At 37.4% G+C, this 21,442-nt stretch overlaps 1 protein-coding gene across 5 annotated transcripts in view; it reads left to right on the top strand.

Annotated features, from left to right (window-relative positions):
* The first annotated feature begins 7,324 nt into the window (after positions 1-7,324).
* KCNC2 (potassium voltage-gated channel subfamily C member 2) overlaps positions 7,325-21,442 on the top strand; it is a 173,611-nt gene continuing 159,493 nt past the window's right edge. For all 5 annotated transcript variants that reach the window (XM_025402148.1, XM_025402147.1, XM_025402150.1 and 2 more), the window contains exons 1-2: positions 7,325-7,866; positions 9,074-9,779. In XM_025402148.1, coding sequence (XP_025257933.1) covers positions 9,093-9,779 — 687 coding nt within the window. In that variant the 5' untranslated portion in view covers positions 7,325-7,866; positions 9,074-9,092. The remainder of the gene's footprint in view (positions 7,867-9,073; positions 9,780-21,442) is intronic.

Genomic DNA, 21,442 nt, shown 5'->3' with positions numbered 1-21,442 from the left:
AGAATTAAATGGAAGAATAGATGTAAATCATTTAGCGCAGAACCTGGAAGGTGGCAGGTATACAATAATGACAACTATGATCTTTACTTGCAAAATAATCAGCATTGCAGTTATTTCATCATCATCGTTATCATCTTCCTTATCAAAATCACTGATCATTGCAAACCAGGCACTAAACTGGACATTGGGTATATAATTGTGACTAAGACACGCTTGATTCTGGCACTGACAATCTAGCATGTGAGACAAACAGTTACATAAGTAATTGCAATTCTGGCTTCTAGTTGTCTTGATAGGGGAAATAAAGGGTGCTAGAGCATATGCACAATATCTAGTCCACAAAGTACAATGTATTTTAGAACATCAAGGAAGCCTTGGAGGTAAAGCTATTTAAACTGAGATTTGAAGGACGAGTAGAAGGCAAAATCACTTCCTCAAGCCTTTTTATAAGGGCCCTAATTCCATGCATGAAGGCTCCACACTTATGACTTAATCACCTCTTTAATGTACCACCTCTTAACTCTATCATACTGGTGATTACCTTATATGAAATTTGAGGACACATTCAGACCATAGCATCAAAAACACTCTTTAATTTATTTAACTCAATGTCCAAATGTAATTATGGCAATAAAAAGATTTAGATCATTTAGAGAATACTGGACTTTTTAAAGTTATATATCTAAATATAGTATTGAAATGGATTTTTTTCCAGCAGAAATTTGAAGTGTATTTTATATATCTTGGAAACAATTCACTGTGCATTTTGGTGCATGGCTTAACATTTTCTTTGAGGGGTTGTTTTGTCATTCTAATCCATATTGGGGTTTTATACTCTTTCATGTCTGTTCCTCAAGTTGCATGATATTTTATACTATCTCATTGTTTGATTTATTTACAAAGTAAATACAAATAAAATTGAAAAGCAAGTTTCCATGGCATGGCTAAAGGAAAAGAATTTCAATGTTTACCTCAGTCTGGTTCCTCTTTAGAACTGCTTCTTTGCCCTGATGTTATTTTTACCTCCCTCAATTCTGTTTGAAAACTGCATGTAGTAGCTTTTCAGAAGCCTGCTTTTCTACTTGTCTAGATTATCTTTCCAAATAATGAAACTAAACTGGTGTGCTTAGACCTGCTTCCGTCTTATTGCAAGTCTCTTTCAGCATCCTCATTCCTTGAGCTTTTACTTTTATTTCCCGAGGAAATCAACCTGATTATTCTCAACATTTTTTTCAGAAAAATATTTGTGACCTATGTTTTCCATTCTTCTCCTTTTGTACTAAACAAATTCAAACTCATTTTTTTTCCTTAAAAAATTCATTTTACTTGCCTATTTTGATTACTGGTTTTATCATATGCTATTTATTAAACAGAGGAAAGAGAGCTCTGAGATATTCTGGTGGTGGGTTTTCAATTCCCCAAACAATTGGGATACATTAAATTTGGTATTTATTTTTTGTCATGTCTATTATCTTCTATTTTCTATGCAAATCATGGTTCTGCATATATTCAAATCACAGCTCTGCTATTTACTCTTTGACCAGGATACAGGCATTAGAATTAAACACCTGTGGGTTTGAATACTACCAGCTGTCTCTTATTAGCTATGTGAACTTGGGCAAGTTATTCTACAATTTCAGCGTCAGCCTCCTCTTTGGAAAACACCAGTAAAAATGATAGGCTGATGATTAAATGGGTTAAATTCGAAGCTCTTGGCACTTTATTTTGCACTTAAGTACTTAAGTTTTAACTGCTGCAATTACAATAACACTGTTCTCTTCATTTAATCTGACAATCCTTTACCAAATATAAAAAATATCGTATTTCAGTATTTTCTTGGTAGACCTATCATAATAAATAATGAAATAATACGTATAAGTATAGTGCCTGGAATTACAGTTTTTCCTTAATAAATGTTAGTTATCTTTTTGCCCCACTCTTCCCTAACATTTTCTGCAGATGGTATGTTCAAGTAATGTCTTGTCATAGTTTATAAATATTTGCTTTAATGCAACTTCCTATAGACAATGTTTCTTAAAATGTATGATGCTTTTTGAAAACACAGACTTATAATATTTTGCACCAAACCAACTGAATCAGAATCTCAGTGTGAAGATTTTTGCATTTTAAAAACCTTCTCGGGGGTGTGATGTATTTTCAAGCATAGAACTTTCCCATGGCTGAGAGGTCATAAGAAAATATAGATTGAGCAGATCTACAGAGTTTACAATGTGATAGAGTAAGCCATACATTTACTCTATAAATAATGAAATAATTATTGGTAGAAGGAGGTAAAGTACTAAAAGTATAGGTTATAAAATTATTCAAATATTCGAGTGTCTTAGTTATCATCCACGATCTGTAGAGGAACAAGAACAATAAGAAAGCAGAGTACACTTTATTGATATCTGCCAATAATTTAACGCTTAGTGTTATGACAATCCCCCCGGGAAAATCTGCTCATATTACCCCCTTTGTAAATTACAATGACCTCAGATAGTGTGATGTGAATAATGAGCTGCTCTATTTTCTAAAGTCTGTCTGTCTGTCTCTCTCTCTCTGCATCCATCCACCTACTATCTATCTATGTATCTAGCTATATATATATCTATGTATCTATGTATGTATGTATCTATCTATCTATTTATCTATCTATCTACCTATCTATCTATCATATCTACCATCTTTTATCTATTTAAACGAATGACTGATGAAGAAGGCTATGACCAAGAATTGCTTTTCAAAACAAGGCTATTTTTTACTCTTATTTTTAATGCTTACCAATCAACGTCATCTTATATTTATGGAAATTTGTTTTTCGCTTTCTTTAAAATGTCTTTTTTCAGCACTCTTACATATCAATTCTACGAGTATACAGCAAGCTTAAATTGACTAAACACCTATGTTATTATGCTAGATATTTATGCAGGGCCTCTGCAAATACGTATTTCTTACAAACCCAATAGTCAAGTTGTAAAATTAGTAATCCATGAATTCATCATATGTAGGTCTATTTTATTATAATCATCACAAAAATAGTGGATCCTCGAACAACATGGGTTTGAACTGTGCAGGCCCATTCATACGTGGATTTTCTGTCACCTTTGCCATCCCTGAGACAGTGAGACCAACTTTTTCTCTTGCCCCTTCTCCCCAGCCCACTTAATATTAAGATGGTTAAGATGAATACCTTTATGATTATTCACTTACACTTAATAAACAGTAAATATATTTTTTATTCCCTATGATTTTATTGATAACATTTTTTCTCTAAGTTACTTTATTGCAAGAATATAATATATAATGCAGATAACATTCAAAATATGTGTTAATTGACTGCCTTATTGGTAAGCCTTCCGGTCAACAGTAGGCTAGAAAAATTGTTAGAGGGTCAAAAGTTATACATAGATTTTCCACCGTGTGGGGATCAGTGCCCCTAATCTCTGTATTATTCAAGCGTCTACTGTAATTAGTTTGGGTACGAAAAGAGTGTATTGTGTAAATGTCATGGTGTTAATGTGTCCCCTCAAATTCATGTGTTGGAAACTTGATCCCCAGTGTGGCAGTGTTGGGAGGTGAGACTTGGGATGTTCTTAGGTTATGAGTGCACCACCTTCAATAAATAGAATAGTGCTGTTCTAAAAAATTTCAGGAGTGGTTTCTCTCTCTCTTCTGCAATGTGAAGACAAAGAATTTGTCCCTTTCTTGGCTTTCTGCCTTCCACCATCTAAGGATGCAATAAGAAGACCCATACCAGGTGTTGGCACTTTGATCTTGGTCTTCCTAACTTCCAGAGCTTCCAGAGCTTCCAGAGCTGTGAGGGAATGCATTTCTGTTTTTAAAAATTACACAGTCTCAATTATTTTGTTATAGTAGCACAAATTGACTAAGACAAGGTACTAGCTCATTTACAGATAGTTAGTACATAATTATATACACATAAATATATACAAAAATATATATTATTTGTTATAATACTTTATATATCAAATATAAAATATATATGTGTGTATATATGTGTATGTGTGTATATAATCCGGATAATCCTCTATTATGTCCTCTGAGTTGGCTCCTAATACTATTACTTATTGTACTGAAGGTGTGTGTGTGTGTGCGTGTGTGTGTGTGTGCGCGCGCATGACTGGCATATATATCTCTCACCACGATGTCAACTAGTTAAGACTTATTTTCATAGAATTAGGGTAGAGTTCCAAGAAAGAGAGAGGAAGGGAGAGAGAGAGAGAGACAGAGAGAGAGAGAGACAGAGCAAGAGCGAAGAAGCATACCAGACCATCTGAAGCCTGGATTTGGAACTGGTACATCATCACTTCCATTCCGTTCTATTGGCCAAAGTAAGTTACAAAGACAACACAGATTCAAGAGCTGGAGAAACAGACTTGAAGGGAGAAGTTGCAAAGTCACATTACAAAGGTCCAAATCTGTAGGGAGCAATGAAAAATTGTGATCATTCTTTAATCTACTGCAGAAGAATTTTGTGTATGAATATATTACTTTTTGAGAGTGAAGAATATTTTTAAAATCCTCACATTAGACTTTAGAATAATTAAGTTGTTCAAATGGTAAACTTTTGCAAGTATGTCATTCTGACAGTCACAGAGTGCTTCAAGAGATCAATTCACATTTCTGATGGTGACGTAGTGCTTAGTTTCTGTAGCCTTTCTGTGATGCTGACTCAAGGATTATAAAGGAAGAAGGATTTCAGTTGCTTCCCTGCAAGGGGTAATGTCCGCACAGTTTTCTAAAACGTTGCTCCACACAGACCACAAAGGAAACCACAAATGTTTTCCTCCCTCAGTTTTCCATTGCCATTTTTCAAAGCTTTGCTTTCTTTTCACTTTTATCTGAGTTTTACAGCAGGATCAGTAAAGTTCGTTGGCTGGAGGGGTTTTCTGTTCTCTTCTCTCCTGTCTTATATAATGGAGCCTGGATATTTGTTTTAGGTTCTTCCCTTATTCTATTGACCAGCAAAAAATAAAAGAGACTGTATTTTATTCCTTGCTTTGTGTATCAATTCTCCATTGACATGCACATCTCATCCTTTTATCTTCCCACATTCTTATTTTCAAACTTATCTGACATGTTCTCTAATTTCACATATAATCCTTTTTGAATCACAAGGAAAGTCTGAGTTCTTCGGAAAGATGATCCTCCTATCAATGTGATTATTTCTAGATAGCTTATAGAACCTTGCACCCAAATCGACTCATTAGATCTTTGTTGTTCCATTTTCCTCCCCATGAGTACTTTGCATTATCTTTTCCTTTCTTTTTGTTTTCTCTCTAGTTGTCTCATAATGCAACTAATATTATGAGACTAAAAGTTTTCATTACTGATTCCTGTCATCTGTATGAGTTATCTTTTTACAGTCTTGCAATTTAATGTGAACATTTTCTCCATTTAAATTCAAAGGGGGTAATTTATGTGAAGAATTTTCAACATAGTATGATCTCAGTAAATATCTATTATTATTAATGCTTCTGTTGCTATTACAGTTGTTAATTTATTCTAAAGCAAACCACATTCCCCCTTTTCCCTACTGAATTTACATTAGCCAATATAAGACATCATCTAGACAATGGAAGAATGACTGTTAGAAGGTGAGTATACTTTCTCTTTGTATTTTTTCTGGCAACTGAAATTTATTATCATTATCATTTTTGGAAATACCTCAGTGATTGGTAATTGTAAAAAATTAAAATAATTTTCTTCACATTAAAGCCTTATACATTTTTGTGTATGTTAGTAACTCACATGCTGGGTTCACATTGTCTTTACACATTTACTGTCAAATTGTCAGTAATTTAAAATATAAATGTGTATATTACATTTTTTTGCATTTATTTTCTAGATCTCAATGACCTTCCAAAGACCTTTTAGTTCTCTACTTTTAATGTGTCATAACAGATAGATGTTGTTTGGTGAATTCACATTTTACTACCTGTCTTCCCACCCTCTATATTGCTAAAATGTTCTTATTAATAACTCATAAATCTTGCTCTTTCTAAGCCATAGTATCATATCAATACTTGTTTATCAAAGAGATATTCTTCCACAGAGGACCTGGTGTTTTCCCTACTGGGTGGGTGGACTTCAATTCTAACAAATTATGCCTGTAGAATAGTGTCTGCCTTCCTTTTCTTTCTTTCTTTCTTTCTTTCTTTCTTTCTTTCTTTCTTTCTTTCTTTCTTTTCTTTCTTTCTTTCTTTCTTTCTTTCTTTCTTTCTTTCTTTCTTTCTTTCTTCTTTCTTTCTTCTTTCTTTTTCTTTCTTGGAATATGCACACAGATACACACACACACACGCACACACGCACATGATCTGTTTGGTGATGAGGCCTGTTATAGGTTGAATAGTGCCCTTTCCCCTCATAAAAGCTGTATTGGAGTCCTAACCTTCAGTACCTCAGAATGTAACCTTATATGGATATAGAATCTTTATAGAGATAGTGAAGTTGAAATGGGATCATTTAGGGTGGGCCCCAATCTAATATAACTGATATCCTTATAAAAAGAGGATGTTTGGACACAGAGACAGGTATGCATGGAGAGAAAATAGTCAGAAGAGGCACAAGAAGAAGATGCCTATTTATAAGACAAGGAGAGAGGGCTGGAACATATTCTTCTTCCAAAACTCTTAGAAGAAGCCAACCCTAACAACATCTTAATTTTGTATTTGAAACTGGAAGAACCATGAGACAATATATTTCTGTTGTTTAAGCCACCCAATTTGTCATACTTTCTTATGGCAGCCCGAGCACACTAATACAAGGGGAAATGAAAACTTGAGAAAGGGTGAAATTGGCTTATTAGAGAATTACTTGGTTACTTGGGTATCTGTGGCTTTTCTCTTCAGCTTCAGACAAAAAAACAAAATGAAACAAAATAAAACAAACAAACAAAAAAACTGGAACTTGTACTTTGTAAAGCATTATCTTTCTGGGATAAACTTCTAAAACTTGTTTTGCTTTAGATAACAGTGGTGTGATGGCTAGAGACGGACATTTGATTTGAAAAAGCAAGCCAGAGGCATGCATAAGACATAAGAAACAATATTTACTGTCACCTGTAAGTACACCTCTCTCTCCGGTCAGCTGTCATTGAGAAAAAAAAAAAATGCAATTGGTTTTAGATTCTCTCACTTGTTGGGAGGGGTGGGGCATGGCAAGGGGTGGGGGAGAAAGAGAGGGTGTGGAGAGTAGGGTGTAAATAAGGCAGGCAGAAGCTCCAGAGAGGGTGGAGACAGAGCTTCACAGAAGAAAAATATGTGAACCTGGTTGGTACAACATAGCTTCTCCAGACCCACCCACCCTTTCCCCAGCTCTGTGCTTTGGCTGACGGCGGGAGGTTGACGGCGAGTGGTGCTGAAGGGACAGCTCCAGCAGCGGCTGATTTGGGGGAGAAACAAAATCTGCAGATGGAATCGGAGCAGGGCGACTTCACCTTCAAGTGGTGAGCTCTCCTGACCTCCGGCCAGTCTCCGCTCCATTCACGGCCAGCCGATCTGCCCGCTCCCGGTGGGGTCGGGCAGTGCCGGCTGGACCCGCCCAGAGCTCCATGGTTTGCCCAACCCTGCGCGATGGTGACTCTGGGCGCGGAGGTTGGCGACTGGCAAATCCGCAGATCACAGAATGAAGGCGGGGAGCGCGGCCGGCGGCCGGCGGGGGCTTTGTCCCCCACTCCAGCGCCCAGAGAAGCGGCTCAATCACCTGAATCCGGAAAACGCCAACAAGTAGTTTCTCGTCGGAGAACGGCGGCTCAGCTGGGCGCCAAGACTCAGTCCTGCTGCCCAGAGAACCTCGTCCACTCAGAAACCAAAGCAAAACCACTTTTCTCTCGGTCTCCTTAAGGTATCTGGAAATGGGGGTGGGGGTGGTGAAAGAGGGCATTTCCTGGAAAGGGCTTGTTGACCCTGCAGGCAGGCATCCCCCCTGCTCCGCCTTTCCGCAATAGAAATGTAGAGATGAAGCCCTGGGGAGAGGTGGCTGGGAGGCTGGAAACAGGGACACTGTCAGCGAGACTTCCACATCAGGGACCCAGGGGGTGTGCCTCCAGGCAGCTTTTCCCCCCCGAGCCTCGCCCCTCCTAGAAAGCAAATCCCCCACCCTCCACACCCTAAGGGATTTGTTTTTCTTGGGAAGGGGGATGGGTGGGATGCACTGATCACTTCTATTCTTAAAGATGGATCCTAGTTAGTTGTTTCCTTTCCCAAGTAATAATAATATCAACAACAACAATAATAATAATGTGAAAAGGAAATTGAATAAGGAAGTCAGTCAGAGGTCTCCTAGGTGAAAAGCAACAGCAGAGATTTTTTTTTTTTCTCTGACTTCTGCGTGGTCTTTTTGCATGGTCTGTGAGCAAGTGTAGAGGTGAACCTAGAACAGGTTGCGCAGAAGGCACTGCCTGAGCGCTAGGGAGTAGCGAGGGGTCTGGGGTTGACCTAGGGTGGGTGTGGAATAGGGGCTCTTCACAGGGTGGGGAGAGGGTGTGCTCTCACCCAACACTGTCAAGTTGCCTGAGGAAAACCCCCTGCCTAAGGAAATTGCATCCAGGCTAGGGGAAGGGGAGAAAGAGGAGGGTCTTGGAGAGTGGGAGTGAGAAGCCAACCAGGGGAGGAGGAGAGAATGGGGCAAAGGAGGGGGAGAAAGTAGGCTTAGAGGGAGGGAGAGGGTGTTTGGGGAGGCAGAGAGGGGGTTAGGGGCTGGGAGCAGGTTGGACTTGAGAGGGAACAGAAAAGAGGAAGAGTGGAAGGTGAAAAGATGAAGAAGAGATCAGAGCCAAAAAAAGGAAAGCGGGAGGCAAGGGAAACGGTGTCATGAAAGGTCAAGAAAGACTTGGACTGCTGTCTCAGTAGTTCTCTGGAAACCTGGGAAAGGTGTGATGCAAGAGGCGGGGACAACGCTGGACGCTGATCCCCTCCGGGGGAGGGTCCTTTGCCCCATGCCTGTCTGCCAACCCTGCATCCCGGGACTCGCTCTGGGTTGGTGGTGGGGGTCTTGGTGTGTCTTTGACGGCCAAGATCTTTAACTCGGCGCTGTGTTTGCCTTTCCCCAGTCATGTCTGAGTCACAGAGATGGGCAAGATCGAGAACAACGAGAGGGTGATCCTCAATGTCGGGGGTACCCGGCACGAAACCTACCGCAGCACCCTCAAGACCCTGCCTGGAACACGCCTGGCCCTTCTTGCTTCCTCCGAGCCCCCGGGCGACTGCTTGACCACGGCGGGCGACAAGCTGCAGCCGTCGCCACCTCCACTGTCGCCGCCGCCGAGAGCGCCCCCGTTGTCCCCTGGGCCAGGCGGTTGCTTCGAGGGCGGCGCGGGCAACTGCAGTTCCCGCGGCGGCAGGGCCAGCGACCACCCCGGGGGCGGCCGAGAGTTCTTCTTCGACCGGCACCCGGGCGTCTTCGCCTATGTGCTCAACTACTACCGCACCGGCAAGCTGCACTGCCCCGCAGACGTGTGCGGGCCGCTCTTCGAGGAGGAGCTGGCCTTCTGGGGCATCGACGAGACCGACGTGGAGCCCTGCTGCTGGATGACCTACCGGCAGCACCGCGACGCCGAGGAGGCGCTGGACATCTTCGAGACCCCCGACCTCATTGGCGGCGACCCCGGCGACGATGAGGACCTGGCGGCCAAGAGGCTAGGCATCGAGGACGCGGCGGGGCTCGGGGGCCCAGACGGCAAATCTGGCCGCTGGAGGAGGCTGCAGCCCCGCATGTGGGCCCTCTTCGAAGACCCTTACTCGTCCAGAGCCGCCAGGGTAAGGCCAGAATCGACCCCTTCCCTGCTGCTTCAACTTCTCCCAACTCCCTCCCCAACTTTCTGTTCTTTTCCACCCCAGGGCCTCAGGGATGGGGGTAGAAGAGACCCGGGACTTCCTAGCGATGCGGTTAGAGGCTCATCCTTTGCAGGGTAAACCCAGGGACCCTGGCCACCATCCCACCCAGTACCATGTTTCTCCTCCTCTTCTCCCAACTCAAACGGATTTACTTTAGCAGATGGGACCTACAGGGCAAATGTCGACTTCTCTGTGCACGTCTTCTGGACCTTGTCCTGAAACGGGTATGAGGATTCATCTCGAATTTCTCCCTCACTCCTTTGTTCTAACTTTTCCTGTAGCTAAGATCTCTTTTCTGGCCTCCTGGTCATCCCTATTTGACATTTTCAGTTTGGCCCCTTCACATCTGACTCACCCAGAGCAGTGCTCAAATTAGGGATTGATTCTGAGGACAGAGGAAGGGGAAATGGAATATATCTCTGTGACTGGGGAGATGGAGGGAGGAAAGATTTGCCAGGAGGTTTATTTTGTAAAGAGAATCTCCAGAACGTTGTTTGGGCCTGTCACTTTCCAGGGGAGATGAATACTAGGATTGTTTCCGTGAGTTGACCAGAAAGCCCACTTACACAGGGAATTTTGAGCCTGGTCCCTTTCTCTTTGGGTTGTATCTCTGATCCTTACAGGTTGAACATACATTAACCCATTAACCACTTTGGTGATCCTAGTTCTGTAAATCTGAATAATTAAGATAGGAACAAACTTTATTTTAATTTTAATATTGTGATTCCAGCCTCAGTGTTCTTTTTTGGGTTCTAGTATAAATGACAGCTCAACTTTAATCCTTGACACTCCCAATTAATTCTTCAAAATCTCATGAAGAGATTATAAAAGTAACCAATAATGGTTTCTCTGGTGGAAAGGAAATAAAGACATATAAATAACCACAAATTACACAGTATGTGAACAGTTTTTAATTACATGTGAGAACAAAGTACTGCATTTGGTTAAATCTTTGCAACTGCATGTGTCTGGTTTGCTTCTGACACCCAGAAAACGCACCCCATGGGCAGAATGGGAATTCTCCCAACTTTACTTTGGCTCTATCTTCATTATTTTCTTCCTCTGTATGTCAGAAGTGTCTGCATCTGAGATGTTATGCAGCTATCTACTAATTTGTCAGAAGATGTGCTTCTGATAACACTTTGGAAGTCTGTGGATGTGTTTTGTTTACAATGTGAAATAGAATATGAAAGAGACAATTTAAAGCATTGCTACTCTTTTAGATTTGGTATTTAAATGCATACATAAATTCTAGCATGCCTACATACACATATTTGAACATAGAATTAATAGCTTCAACTTGGAAATCCTTTTTTTTTTTTTTTTTTTTTTTTTTAGGCCATCCCAAAAATTAAACAACAGAGTTGGCATTCAGGGGGGGGGAAAAAAAAAAACCTAAATCAACCAAACAAAACCACAAGTGCATATTTATTTAAATTAAACCACAGGCTCATGACCATTACATCTGTGCATCTGTGTTTCTTGGATTCCAGCTGAGTGTTATAGAGCTCTTTCCATTTGGTGGCTAAAAGGATAATCTGAATTTGTTTTCAGGCCCATCGTGTGATTCCTTTTTCCAGATAATGTGCTACAAAAGGACAGAATGTTTTATTATTTTTCCTTATGGTAACATAATACATTTTATTGTAGGCCAGATTGCATAGCAAAAACTTTAAGAAGGTGTTCAACTTTTATCATTGCCATGAAATTTGATTCTATAGATTATTGGTCAAAAGGATAAAGCATTGACTTGAAAATTGTGTGTTTAAAAAACATTTATTATGATATTTCATTATAATAATATTGAGGCTTTGATCTGCATCTGTTTTAGGTGAGAAAAGAATACACCAAAATTGAGACTGAAACAAGGTCAAAGAGCAAGTAGAAACAGAATCAGCTAAGAATCATAGACCCGAAAAATTTATTTGAGGTCACTTTTAGTCAAGACCCTTTATGTTGTAGATGAAGAAAATGAAGACTGCAGATGCTGAGTGATGGCCAAGGTTATACATCAAGTTAATAGCAAAGCCAAAATTATCCCAGAGGTCTCATGACTCTCTCCTCAGGCCCTTTCTAACAAAACTACTGACTATAACTGAACTGGATTGTGAAATCTCTGCAGATCACATTGCTCTTGAGATTTAATGCGGCATAAGACATTCACTAGAATCCTAACTTTGAAAGGTCATCTATGAGTTTTAAAATATGTGCATTCCAGGACTTTCGCTCCTAGAATTTTTACCCTTTACTACCCAACAGTAGAATAAATATATGGGACTTGAATTAACTTCTTAAAAAGAATCCTGTTTGAACTTTCCATTTTTATTGACCAGTCAGTGTTTAATGTTTGGCTTTCTTTTGTGAGTCTTGTCTTCAGGGAAATCTCTTCAAATTATTAGGGGTTGGCTAAAAAAAGGTAATCGTAAGTCACCATTCTACTTAAAAGTGACTTAATATTTTTTCCTGAGCACTTTTAGTTAAGATGATAACCTGACAATGTTATCTGACTAGTTTGAAAAATAGAGTTACATGTGGAGGCCACAAGTTGAAATTATATTTTGCATGGACACAATTTGAGGAAACATAAAATAATTATCAAGTGGTTTGCTTCAGTTGTCTTATTATCATGAGTCTCAGTCTTAATAGAAGTATTTGAAGTTTTATAAACACTCTTACTTTTTAACATTAGCTCATCTTTTATTGAAATGTTTGACATGAAAAATTTTAACTCTCTGAATTCCCTTTTCAACTCATTATACTTGTTTCACAATTTTCTTTTTTCTCCAATATTGAAAAGATTAGATCAGTTATATAATAGATGTGCTTTGTTTGTAACTTTTATGATTTAAATGACAGACAAAAACAATGGTGATAGGAACTGAATAATTAATTGGATTTTGCAACCCTGCATTTTTGCCTTCTCTTTTGGTTGGCATGTCCCTCTCCTCTATGATTTTTAATTTATTAAGTAAATACATATTTGAGGGGTCTAAATTGTTCTATTTCAATTGGTAAATAAGTTTATATCTTATACATTGAAGCTTTTATTCTTAAGAATAGTATTTAAAAATAGAAGTTTATAAAAATTCAAATATAAGTTGTCATGGAAACCTGTTGTGGAGAAAATGAGATCAGGAAAATAATGAGAGGTTATTTTGTTGATACTAGTGAGTGACATTTACAAATAGTAAAAAGCAAGGATGCATACATATACTTGTAAAAATGTGATGCACTGTATATTTTCAATTTAATATGTAAGTGTTAGAAAAAGGTAAAGCTTCTATGTGCTTTCCCTTGAAGAATGTATCATATATAAGAGGACGGGCACCAGGCAGAAATTCCTTGATAGAGTTTCTAGATTTTTAGAAGTTTTAAAAAATGACATAAGGACAAAATACTAAAATAAAAGACAATTTTGAAGAATCTGTTTGGAATATTAAACAGCTGAGAGCAGTTATAAGTTTCTCTTTGTCTTCTTTCACTTAATTTTTAATAGGGTGGGGGAGATAATTGAATTCAGCTCTGTTTTAGAGTGTTGGCTCTTCCTTGGTGATTTATGCATATCTTTGATTACTTGATAGATCTTCTGTTTTTTACTTTTAAAGCACATTTTAGAAAAGAAAAAACAAAATAATAACTGCCATGGAACCCCACTTAAGATGTTGGGTTTTTGATATGTTTCTAACTCTTTCACAAACATTCCCCTGACCTTTATCTCATTTACCATTGTTGAAATACAATATGGGTTGTATATCATATACAATCCTTCTGAATCATACATGGATTATGATAGTGAATCTATACTTTTTTAAATCTTGAAAATATTCACGTTATTAGCATTATAGATTATTTCTACAGCATTGCTAAAACATACTCCTTAGAAGCCATTAACATGGAAATTTTAATTTCTAGCATTAGACTCAAATTTGCAAATATTTCATTTACTTTGTATGGGCCACTTTTTCCTCTTGCCACAAAACAAAACAAAACAAGAAAGAAATGATCTAAATAAATATTTGCTAGTATTAAATGTAGCACTTGATTTTTAAAAATTATAATAAGGTGTAGGAACAATTTGAATGATGTATTAAGATTAAAGGAAGAAAATATATTAAGTCTTGTTTGGTAAGAGTGGTTCTAATTAAATAATGGCTAAATATAGCTTATCCATAAAATATCATCAATTATTAAAATTTTAGAAAATTCATTTATTCAATGAATATTGATTATGTAGTCACTGTAGACTGGAAACTATGAAAAGTACTGGGAATGCATGGAGAAGATACAGTCCTTTGCCTTCAGTGAGCTCACCTCTCTATTTATAATAAAATATTTCCTAAAGGCATTATCTATTAAATAAAAAAAACAAGATTACGGTAAATAAAATTCTAGAGGTGTTAAAAATGAATTTTCCTCAAAAAAAAAAAAAAGATCTCACATAGGAATATTGCCTGACACATGCAGTAAAATATTCCTTTTAGAAATGATGATGTTAAGGTATTATTGGTCTTTATTTTATTACAAAATATTAGGATCTTTAATTCTTTATTTTTCTGTTTTCATAATGACTTACAGGCTCTCTCCTTACAATATAATGAAGACTGTACTTGTATCAAACAACAATTGAACTATTTGGGTGTGTGGACAAGTTTATTTTATTATTTCCATTTAATTACAAGTCATGACCAACCACATGACAATGCATACTCAAACTTCATATTCATCAAACGAGTCTGCTATAATAGTACAGTGTGTTTGCACTTTCCAACTAAGCATTTAAGTGTCTTTTCACCTTTTCAGGGCCACTGGTTAAAAGGTTTATAAATAAATTTAATTTTATGCTTGTATTCTGAGCATTGGATAGAATCAGAGAGTACCTGATTTAATTGATCACTAAAATAATCAAGTAAATTTAATTGCCAATTAAATATATATACTAGTAATATACACATGAGGTGACCTGATTTATGGCTGGACATTAGGTGTGCAAAAAGTGAATGTACTTGGATAAATTAGGTATGACCTTTTTCTCTAATATTTTGCTAAGAGCTCATTTGTAGAACTGAGTTGACACAATTAAATAAAAGACAAGGAAAGTTTTTATCTTTGTCAGTGAGCTTATTTTCAAAATAACTGAAAAGGAAGGTATAGATCAACCTTTTTGTAGTTTCCCATTTGAAAATGTTTATCATTACCATCAATTTTTACTACAACAAATAAAGTAAATGTGATTTTCAAGTCTTGTATTCTTTGAACTTCTGAGTCATATATTCTTTTTATTGTGGGAACCTTTAGAAATGTGTCTAAATAAAATAGTAAAGAGCATTAAAGATAAACACAGATCTGTAGAAGAAAATATATAGTGGCAAAATAGTCCAAAAAATTATCATCAATATATTCCATAAACTTAATTCAATTCTGGTTGAAATATGAAGGGATTTTCTTTATATTCATAAGAGCAGTCAAGATATTCTTTTAAGACAGAAAAGCACTGCTTTTTTGCCTTCTGTGTAGGTTGAGGGATGGTAATAATCTCAACACTGTGTAGTCAATATTTTCATGGAAAGTGAATAGAATGTGAGTGTTGGGAGGAGAACAGAGCAGGACTGGATATTACATGGAAAAAGAATTGAAAAACGATTGAGACCTATGAGACCTACACTCCAGCACTGATTTCAACACTAGTTGTGTGACCTTGGAGAATTTACTTCATCTTCCTGAATCTTGATTTCCTTTGCTTTATTCTGAAAAATAAAACACAAACATTGAGATGACAAATTGGACTAGATAGTGTCTAAAGTTCTTTTCAGCTCTAAAATGTTGAGGTTTGTAAGACAGTTATTGCTAAAGATTCTGGGGTAAAGAGGAAGGGACAACATGTTCATGCCCATTCTGATTGCACTCCAAGGACCATCACACTAATAAGGTAAACCAGAATCTTTTTTTGTTTTGTTTTGTTTCAATTTTCATTTGTAACTTTCTGCCCTTTTTTTTCCCCTACAGCTGTTGGGTAGCTACTGCTGTGGTTACCATAGAAACAGGTTAGCTCCCAGCTTCCTGTTTCCATTGAAAACAGCTTTCTCTCAACCACATATTGATCTCAGGAAATCATTTTGCTGTGGCTCTGGCATGAAACCCATAAAGATGATCGGCTCTGTCATTTCTTAGGTCTAAGATTCAGTGCAGGTGTATATCCATCCACCTGCAAGGGTAACCGATTAGATAATCTCAGTCTTATTTTCACTTGAAAAGTATCTTGTCAACAACACCATGTTTTCTCCCTTTTCATATTTTATATAAAAGGGATAGTCTTATTCTCTTGAGGACTTACACTATGCCTAACACATTTAAGTGTTTACAAAATAGTGTCAAATTATTCAATTCTAATCTCTTTCATAACCCATTCTATCAGAATAGACATAGAAAATAGTGTGCTGTCTAGCACACTTCTTAAGTTAAAATTATATTTTGTTCATAATGTTCATATGTTCATTAAGATATATTTTAATGTGCTGACTAGTGAAGAGTATTTAAAATGAATGTGCATGTATAGTGTATAGTGCTCCATATCTCTCTTTTGAGAAAATATTTTTTCTATTTTAGGGTATATGTATCTACATAAAAAGAATATATATTCACTGTTATAATACAGATACATACTCAGGGAATATATTTGTAAAATTTGCATGTGGGTAAGATATGGGATCGACTTGTGGGAATATAACTTAAAGTTTTGATTGAGAAGTGCATGTGTGCATGTTATTATGTGTGTCCAAAATATATTTTATATTAGTGAAATTGGTGAAGAAATATGTGACAGACTTCTGGCGTTTATGCTGATTAGAACTGGAAGAAAATTGGCAATCATCTGGCACGACTGCCTCGATTCACAGAGGAGACAACTGACATGTTTCAGCCATGACAAGTTAGTGACAATGGCAGGGCTAGTATTTAGATCTTGTGATTTCTGATTAAGTGTTCATCCTATTCAATTTTGATTGCTTAGTTTACACTGTGTTTAACACTAAATACACAAACTTTAGCTGTTGGGAAGCAGCAAGACTGTTAGGAAGGATAGGCTCTGACCCCTTCCATGTCTTACTGTTCAACAATATCAGAAATTTGTCATTATTTTAGGGATTTGCCTTATTTTCAAGATTTCCTTCCAGTTGCAGTCTTCCATTGCTGCCTTCTCCACTAGTTTTACATGTTATTGTCTTACTTCCTTTAAAGCCTTAAAACTAACATGCTTATGCACTTAACCCCCTTTTTCCCCTTCAGCTCGTAATAATGAGAAGACCTGCGGGAGCCTACCTCCCAAGCTGAGCCAGAAGATATAGATAATTAAGAAATAAGATACCTATTTTTCCTTTGACCCTTTTGTGTATATGTCTTTTATAATATGTTTTTCTACTCTTGTTCGATTCATTTATTTTTAATGCAACACTGGTTCAACCTATTGGCAATAGAACATCATCTTCTCAAATGTAAATAACCAGGTCATGGTGGGTTTTCCCAGGGATAACTGGTGAATTGAAGAGAAAAGCGTTTAGAGCTATTGGAGATCTGCAAACAAAGTTAAATGTTGTTGTAAGGTCAGTAAATACAATACAGAAAAAACAATTTCCCTGAACATTCTTTAATGAACAGTAAGCCAAATATAGTGTAATGGAAATGTAAAGCAATGTTATAATTTGGGAGCGTCCCAGATAATACATTTTATAGAAATCAAAACAGAAGAACTTGGGGCAAAATGTTATGGATAACGTTGGGTAAAAATACTCCATAATTACTGCAATTGCTTGACTGGAAGTCATGTAATTTCCTGAAAGTTGATAATAATACCAACATCTTGCTAAACTGACACTTCCTCAATGCTGTATGTGTCCAGAAAATCTCATGCAGACACTTAAGTAGTGTCTTCTTCATTCTTTGTTTGAAGCCCCCGGTTGGTGTGCTATCAAATCTTAGAGCTTTGCCATTCTTTAACAATATCTGACTGTGCTGTAGACATCTTTAAAATTGGAGCAAAGGCAAAGATAGTCTTTCTCGACAGTTTTTTCTATAACTTAGTCTTAGCAGTGAAAGGTGTTTTCCTTTGAGTTGTCTCTACGATGAAAGACCAAGATAGAAAAAATAATCAACTTTTGGTTGCATAAATTCTCTTATTTTATACCAATATTTTATCTAGGATTTTAAAATTGTTTAGTAAATAATAAAATGCAAAGATATCTTTTATAAAATGTAGTGATTTAAATAACATTGTCCATATATTCAAATAATGTTAATTGACTCTGTAAGATTACATGTTTATAAATTATGTTTAAGCAAAAACTATTTGGATCAATATCAATTCATTTTTTTGAGTTTTTTTGATCATTTTGGTCTCCTTGAAAGGGCCAGATATTATTCAGAATTTATGTAAAATTTGTGTCTATGCTTGCAAATTATAGAATAGAAATTCAGATATGGGGTTCTTGATTTTGGTGCTTTTAAGTTTATTGACTTAGGATTAAATGCTATTTGCTAAAAGTGAATATTGTATAATAATTGTACCGGAAATGATGGCATAATAATCATTGCAGTAACAAGCTTCCTTACTGATGTTGATGTATTAATTTTTAGATAAAAGTAGCAAAACTGGTATTTAGGAAAGCATAACAATACAGTTATTACAGTTTGATTTATCATTTAAGTTGTTCTGCTTCTCTCTTTTAGGCTTCTTTTGGGAGCAATGAGAGGAATATTATGAGTTACTAGAATGCTCTAATGCAACCAAGTAGACTGAGTAGGAAATGGGCAGAATAGAACATTAACTGGCCTTTGTCTGTACAAACAGAATCTAAACTAGCAGTTATCTTTAATTTTTTTTTTTTTTTTTTTTGAGACGGAGTCTCGCTCTGTCGCCCAGGCTGGGGTGCAGCGGCCGGATCTCAGCTCACTGCAAGCTCTGCCTCCCGGGTTCCCACCATTCTCCTGCCTCAGCCTCCCGAGTAGCTGGGACTACAGGCGCCCGCCACCTCGCCCGGCTAGTTTTTTGTAATTTTTAGTAGAGACGGGGTTTCACCATGTTAGCCAGGATGGTCTCGATCTCCTGACCTCGTGATCCGCCCGTCTCGGCCTCCCAAAGTGCTGGGATTACAGGCTTGAGCCACCGCGCCCGGCCTAATTTTTTAAATATATTATAACTTTAGGTCTGAATGAACCTATCACTATCATCTAAGATAATTAGTGGATACATCAAAGTTGAGCAACTTTCATATTTGTATCATTTGCATGCTGTATACTTATGCTTAATTCCCAGGCACATAATGTTGACTGCAGTTTAATACTTAGAGTGCAATGCTAGAAATACAGAATTTAAGCAAACTAACAGGATCAAACATATTTTAATGTATTATTAGGCTTTAATGACATGCAAAAATGATTAGACGATGCAAAAGCAGGGTTGTCTTTAATTAATTGCCTCATTTTTTTCTATAAATTTACTGTTTAATTCTTAATTGTAGTATGCACATGCTATCAATTGCTAGATTTTTTTAAATTTAGTGAATGTTTTAAAAAATTTGCTTCTTTTTCAATTTTTTCATCATTGACTCAATTTATCTCTGATTTATCTATCATAGGTGATTTCTTAGTAACATGTGTTTTTTAGATGTAAGTGCAGTTGCCAGAGCACTCGACGTTGTACTTCAGTGCTGGGTTTCTTTATCAATATAGTCTTTTGTGTTTCCTCTACCTTGGCCTGCATTGATTGGATGATAAAGTAGCATGTTGTTGTCAGGGTTTGTACATTCTCCTTTAACTAAACAAACTGGGAGAGAAAAAAGTGTCAAAGTTTCTAATGCTTTTGAATCTCTTAGTTGACAACTATTGAATTTCAACTGTTGGCCAGAACTAGGTTATGTTCTAAGAATGCAAAATGCAAAATGGATTAAAATTTGGCACTTGCCTTCACGACACTTGTATTCAGTAGGAAAAGAAGAACTATAAATTCACAGTTATAGTGCACTAGGTGATATAGTAGAGACATTCATATAGTGTAGACACACAGGTTAAGGAGGAAAACAAGTCTCCTACACGAAGGAGATGACAGTTTGGTTAACTCCCATAAGATAAGTAGGCATTTTCCAAAAATCAAGGGGAAGGTCAGTGGAATAGTGAGCAAACATGAAGGCTTAACGGGGAATATCATGTCATGTAACACTGAATAATAAAAAAATCTGAAGGCGTGAAACATGGCAAAGACAGAAGAACAGGCTTGAAAGAACAGGGAGGGTGGAAATTGGGAAGGAGGGGACCGCTGGGCTTATATACAAGATATCCTGCTTAGATGTAAGACTCTCAGTCCAGGACAGCAATAGATACTGTTTTATCAGTTTACTTAAAATTTGCAGTTCACAAATTTGGATGTGCCTATGAATCACCTAAGATGATGACTAAAATTGTACAAATCAGGTCTCGCCCCAGAGATCCTAATTCAGTGGGATTTGGGTATGATTCAGATCAGGTGAATGTGTTTTGAGCACAGTTGGCTACTTGGTCACTATGTGCCAGTACTCTGCTACGACTGCAGAGAATTAACAGAAAAATCAAGCTTAGACCAGTATTAGAACTGGTTACCTGTAGTCCAGTAGGATGTTAACAGGTGTTGTCTCTCAAAAGAGTTTCCTGGATGGAAGAATTTGGAAAAAAGTTAAAAATAAAGTTATATAGTTGTTTTTTAAATTGCATGTCTTCTTAGAGTGAAGGAGTTAAGTAACTAACTGGCTGACTTCTGATAGTTGATTTTGAGATGGAAGCAAATTAGTGTATTAGTGTTAAGGACTTGATTGAATATGCTAAATGTGAATTCTGACTCAACAACTTGCTTGCTGTCTTTTCTTCAGGGAATTCTCTAAGCCTCCTTTTTTCTCATCTGGACCAGGGAGAAAATAATAGTGTCTGACTCAGTAGAGTGCTACGAGGAAAGACTGAGCACATTTATGTTAAGAATCCAGACCTGGTTCTAGAAATGTCGTTCGTATTATTGTTACTCTTAACATTATCATTGCTATTATTCTTTTTTTTTTTTTTTTGAGACGGAGTCTCGCTCTGTCGCCCAGGCTGGAGTGCAGTGGTGGGATCTAGGCTTACCGCAAGCTCCGCCTCCCGGGTTCACGTCATTCTCCTGCCTCAGCCTCGCGAGTAGCTGGGACTACAGGCGCCCGCCTTTTCGCCCACCGAGTGTTTTTTTTGTATTTTTTTTTAATTTTAGTAGAGACGGGGTTTCACCGTGTTAGCCAGGATGGTCTCCGTTTCCTGACCTCGTGATCCGCCCGTCTCGGCCTCCCAAAGTGCTGGGATTACAGACTTGAGCCACTGGGCCCGGGACGTTATTATTCTTTGAGGCAAGCATTGCTCGTTTCTGGAGGTGAGGAGTTTATAGTAGCCTACTTTAAGAAGGCTTTCTGGTGTTTAGAATGTTCATGAAGAAATAAGTTGTCTTTCCCTGAGATTTTTCATGTGGATTCTAAATGACTATCTGTCCGGGCAGTTGTAGAAGTAATTATTTCATGTATGATTAAATGGTAATTAATTAAAAT

The sequence above is a fragment of the Theropithecus gelada genome, chromosome 11 (assembly GCF_003255815.1).
Source record: "Theropithecus gelada isolate Dixy chromosome 11, Tgel_1.0, whole genome shotgun sequence".
Classification (NCBI taxonomy): Eukaryota; Metazoa; Chordata; class Mammalia; order Primates; family Cercopithecidae; genus Theropithecus; species Theropithecus gelada.
This window is presented reverse-complemented; position numbering and strand designations above follow the sequence as displayed.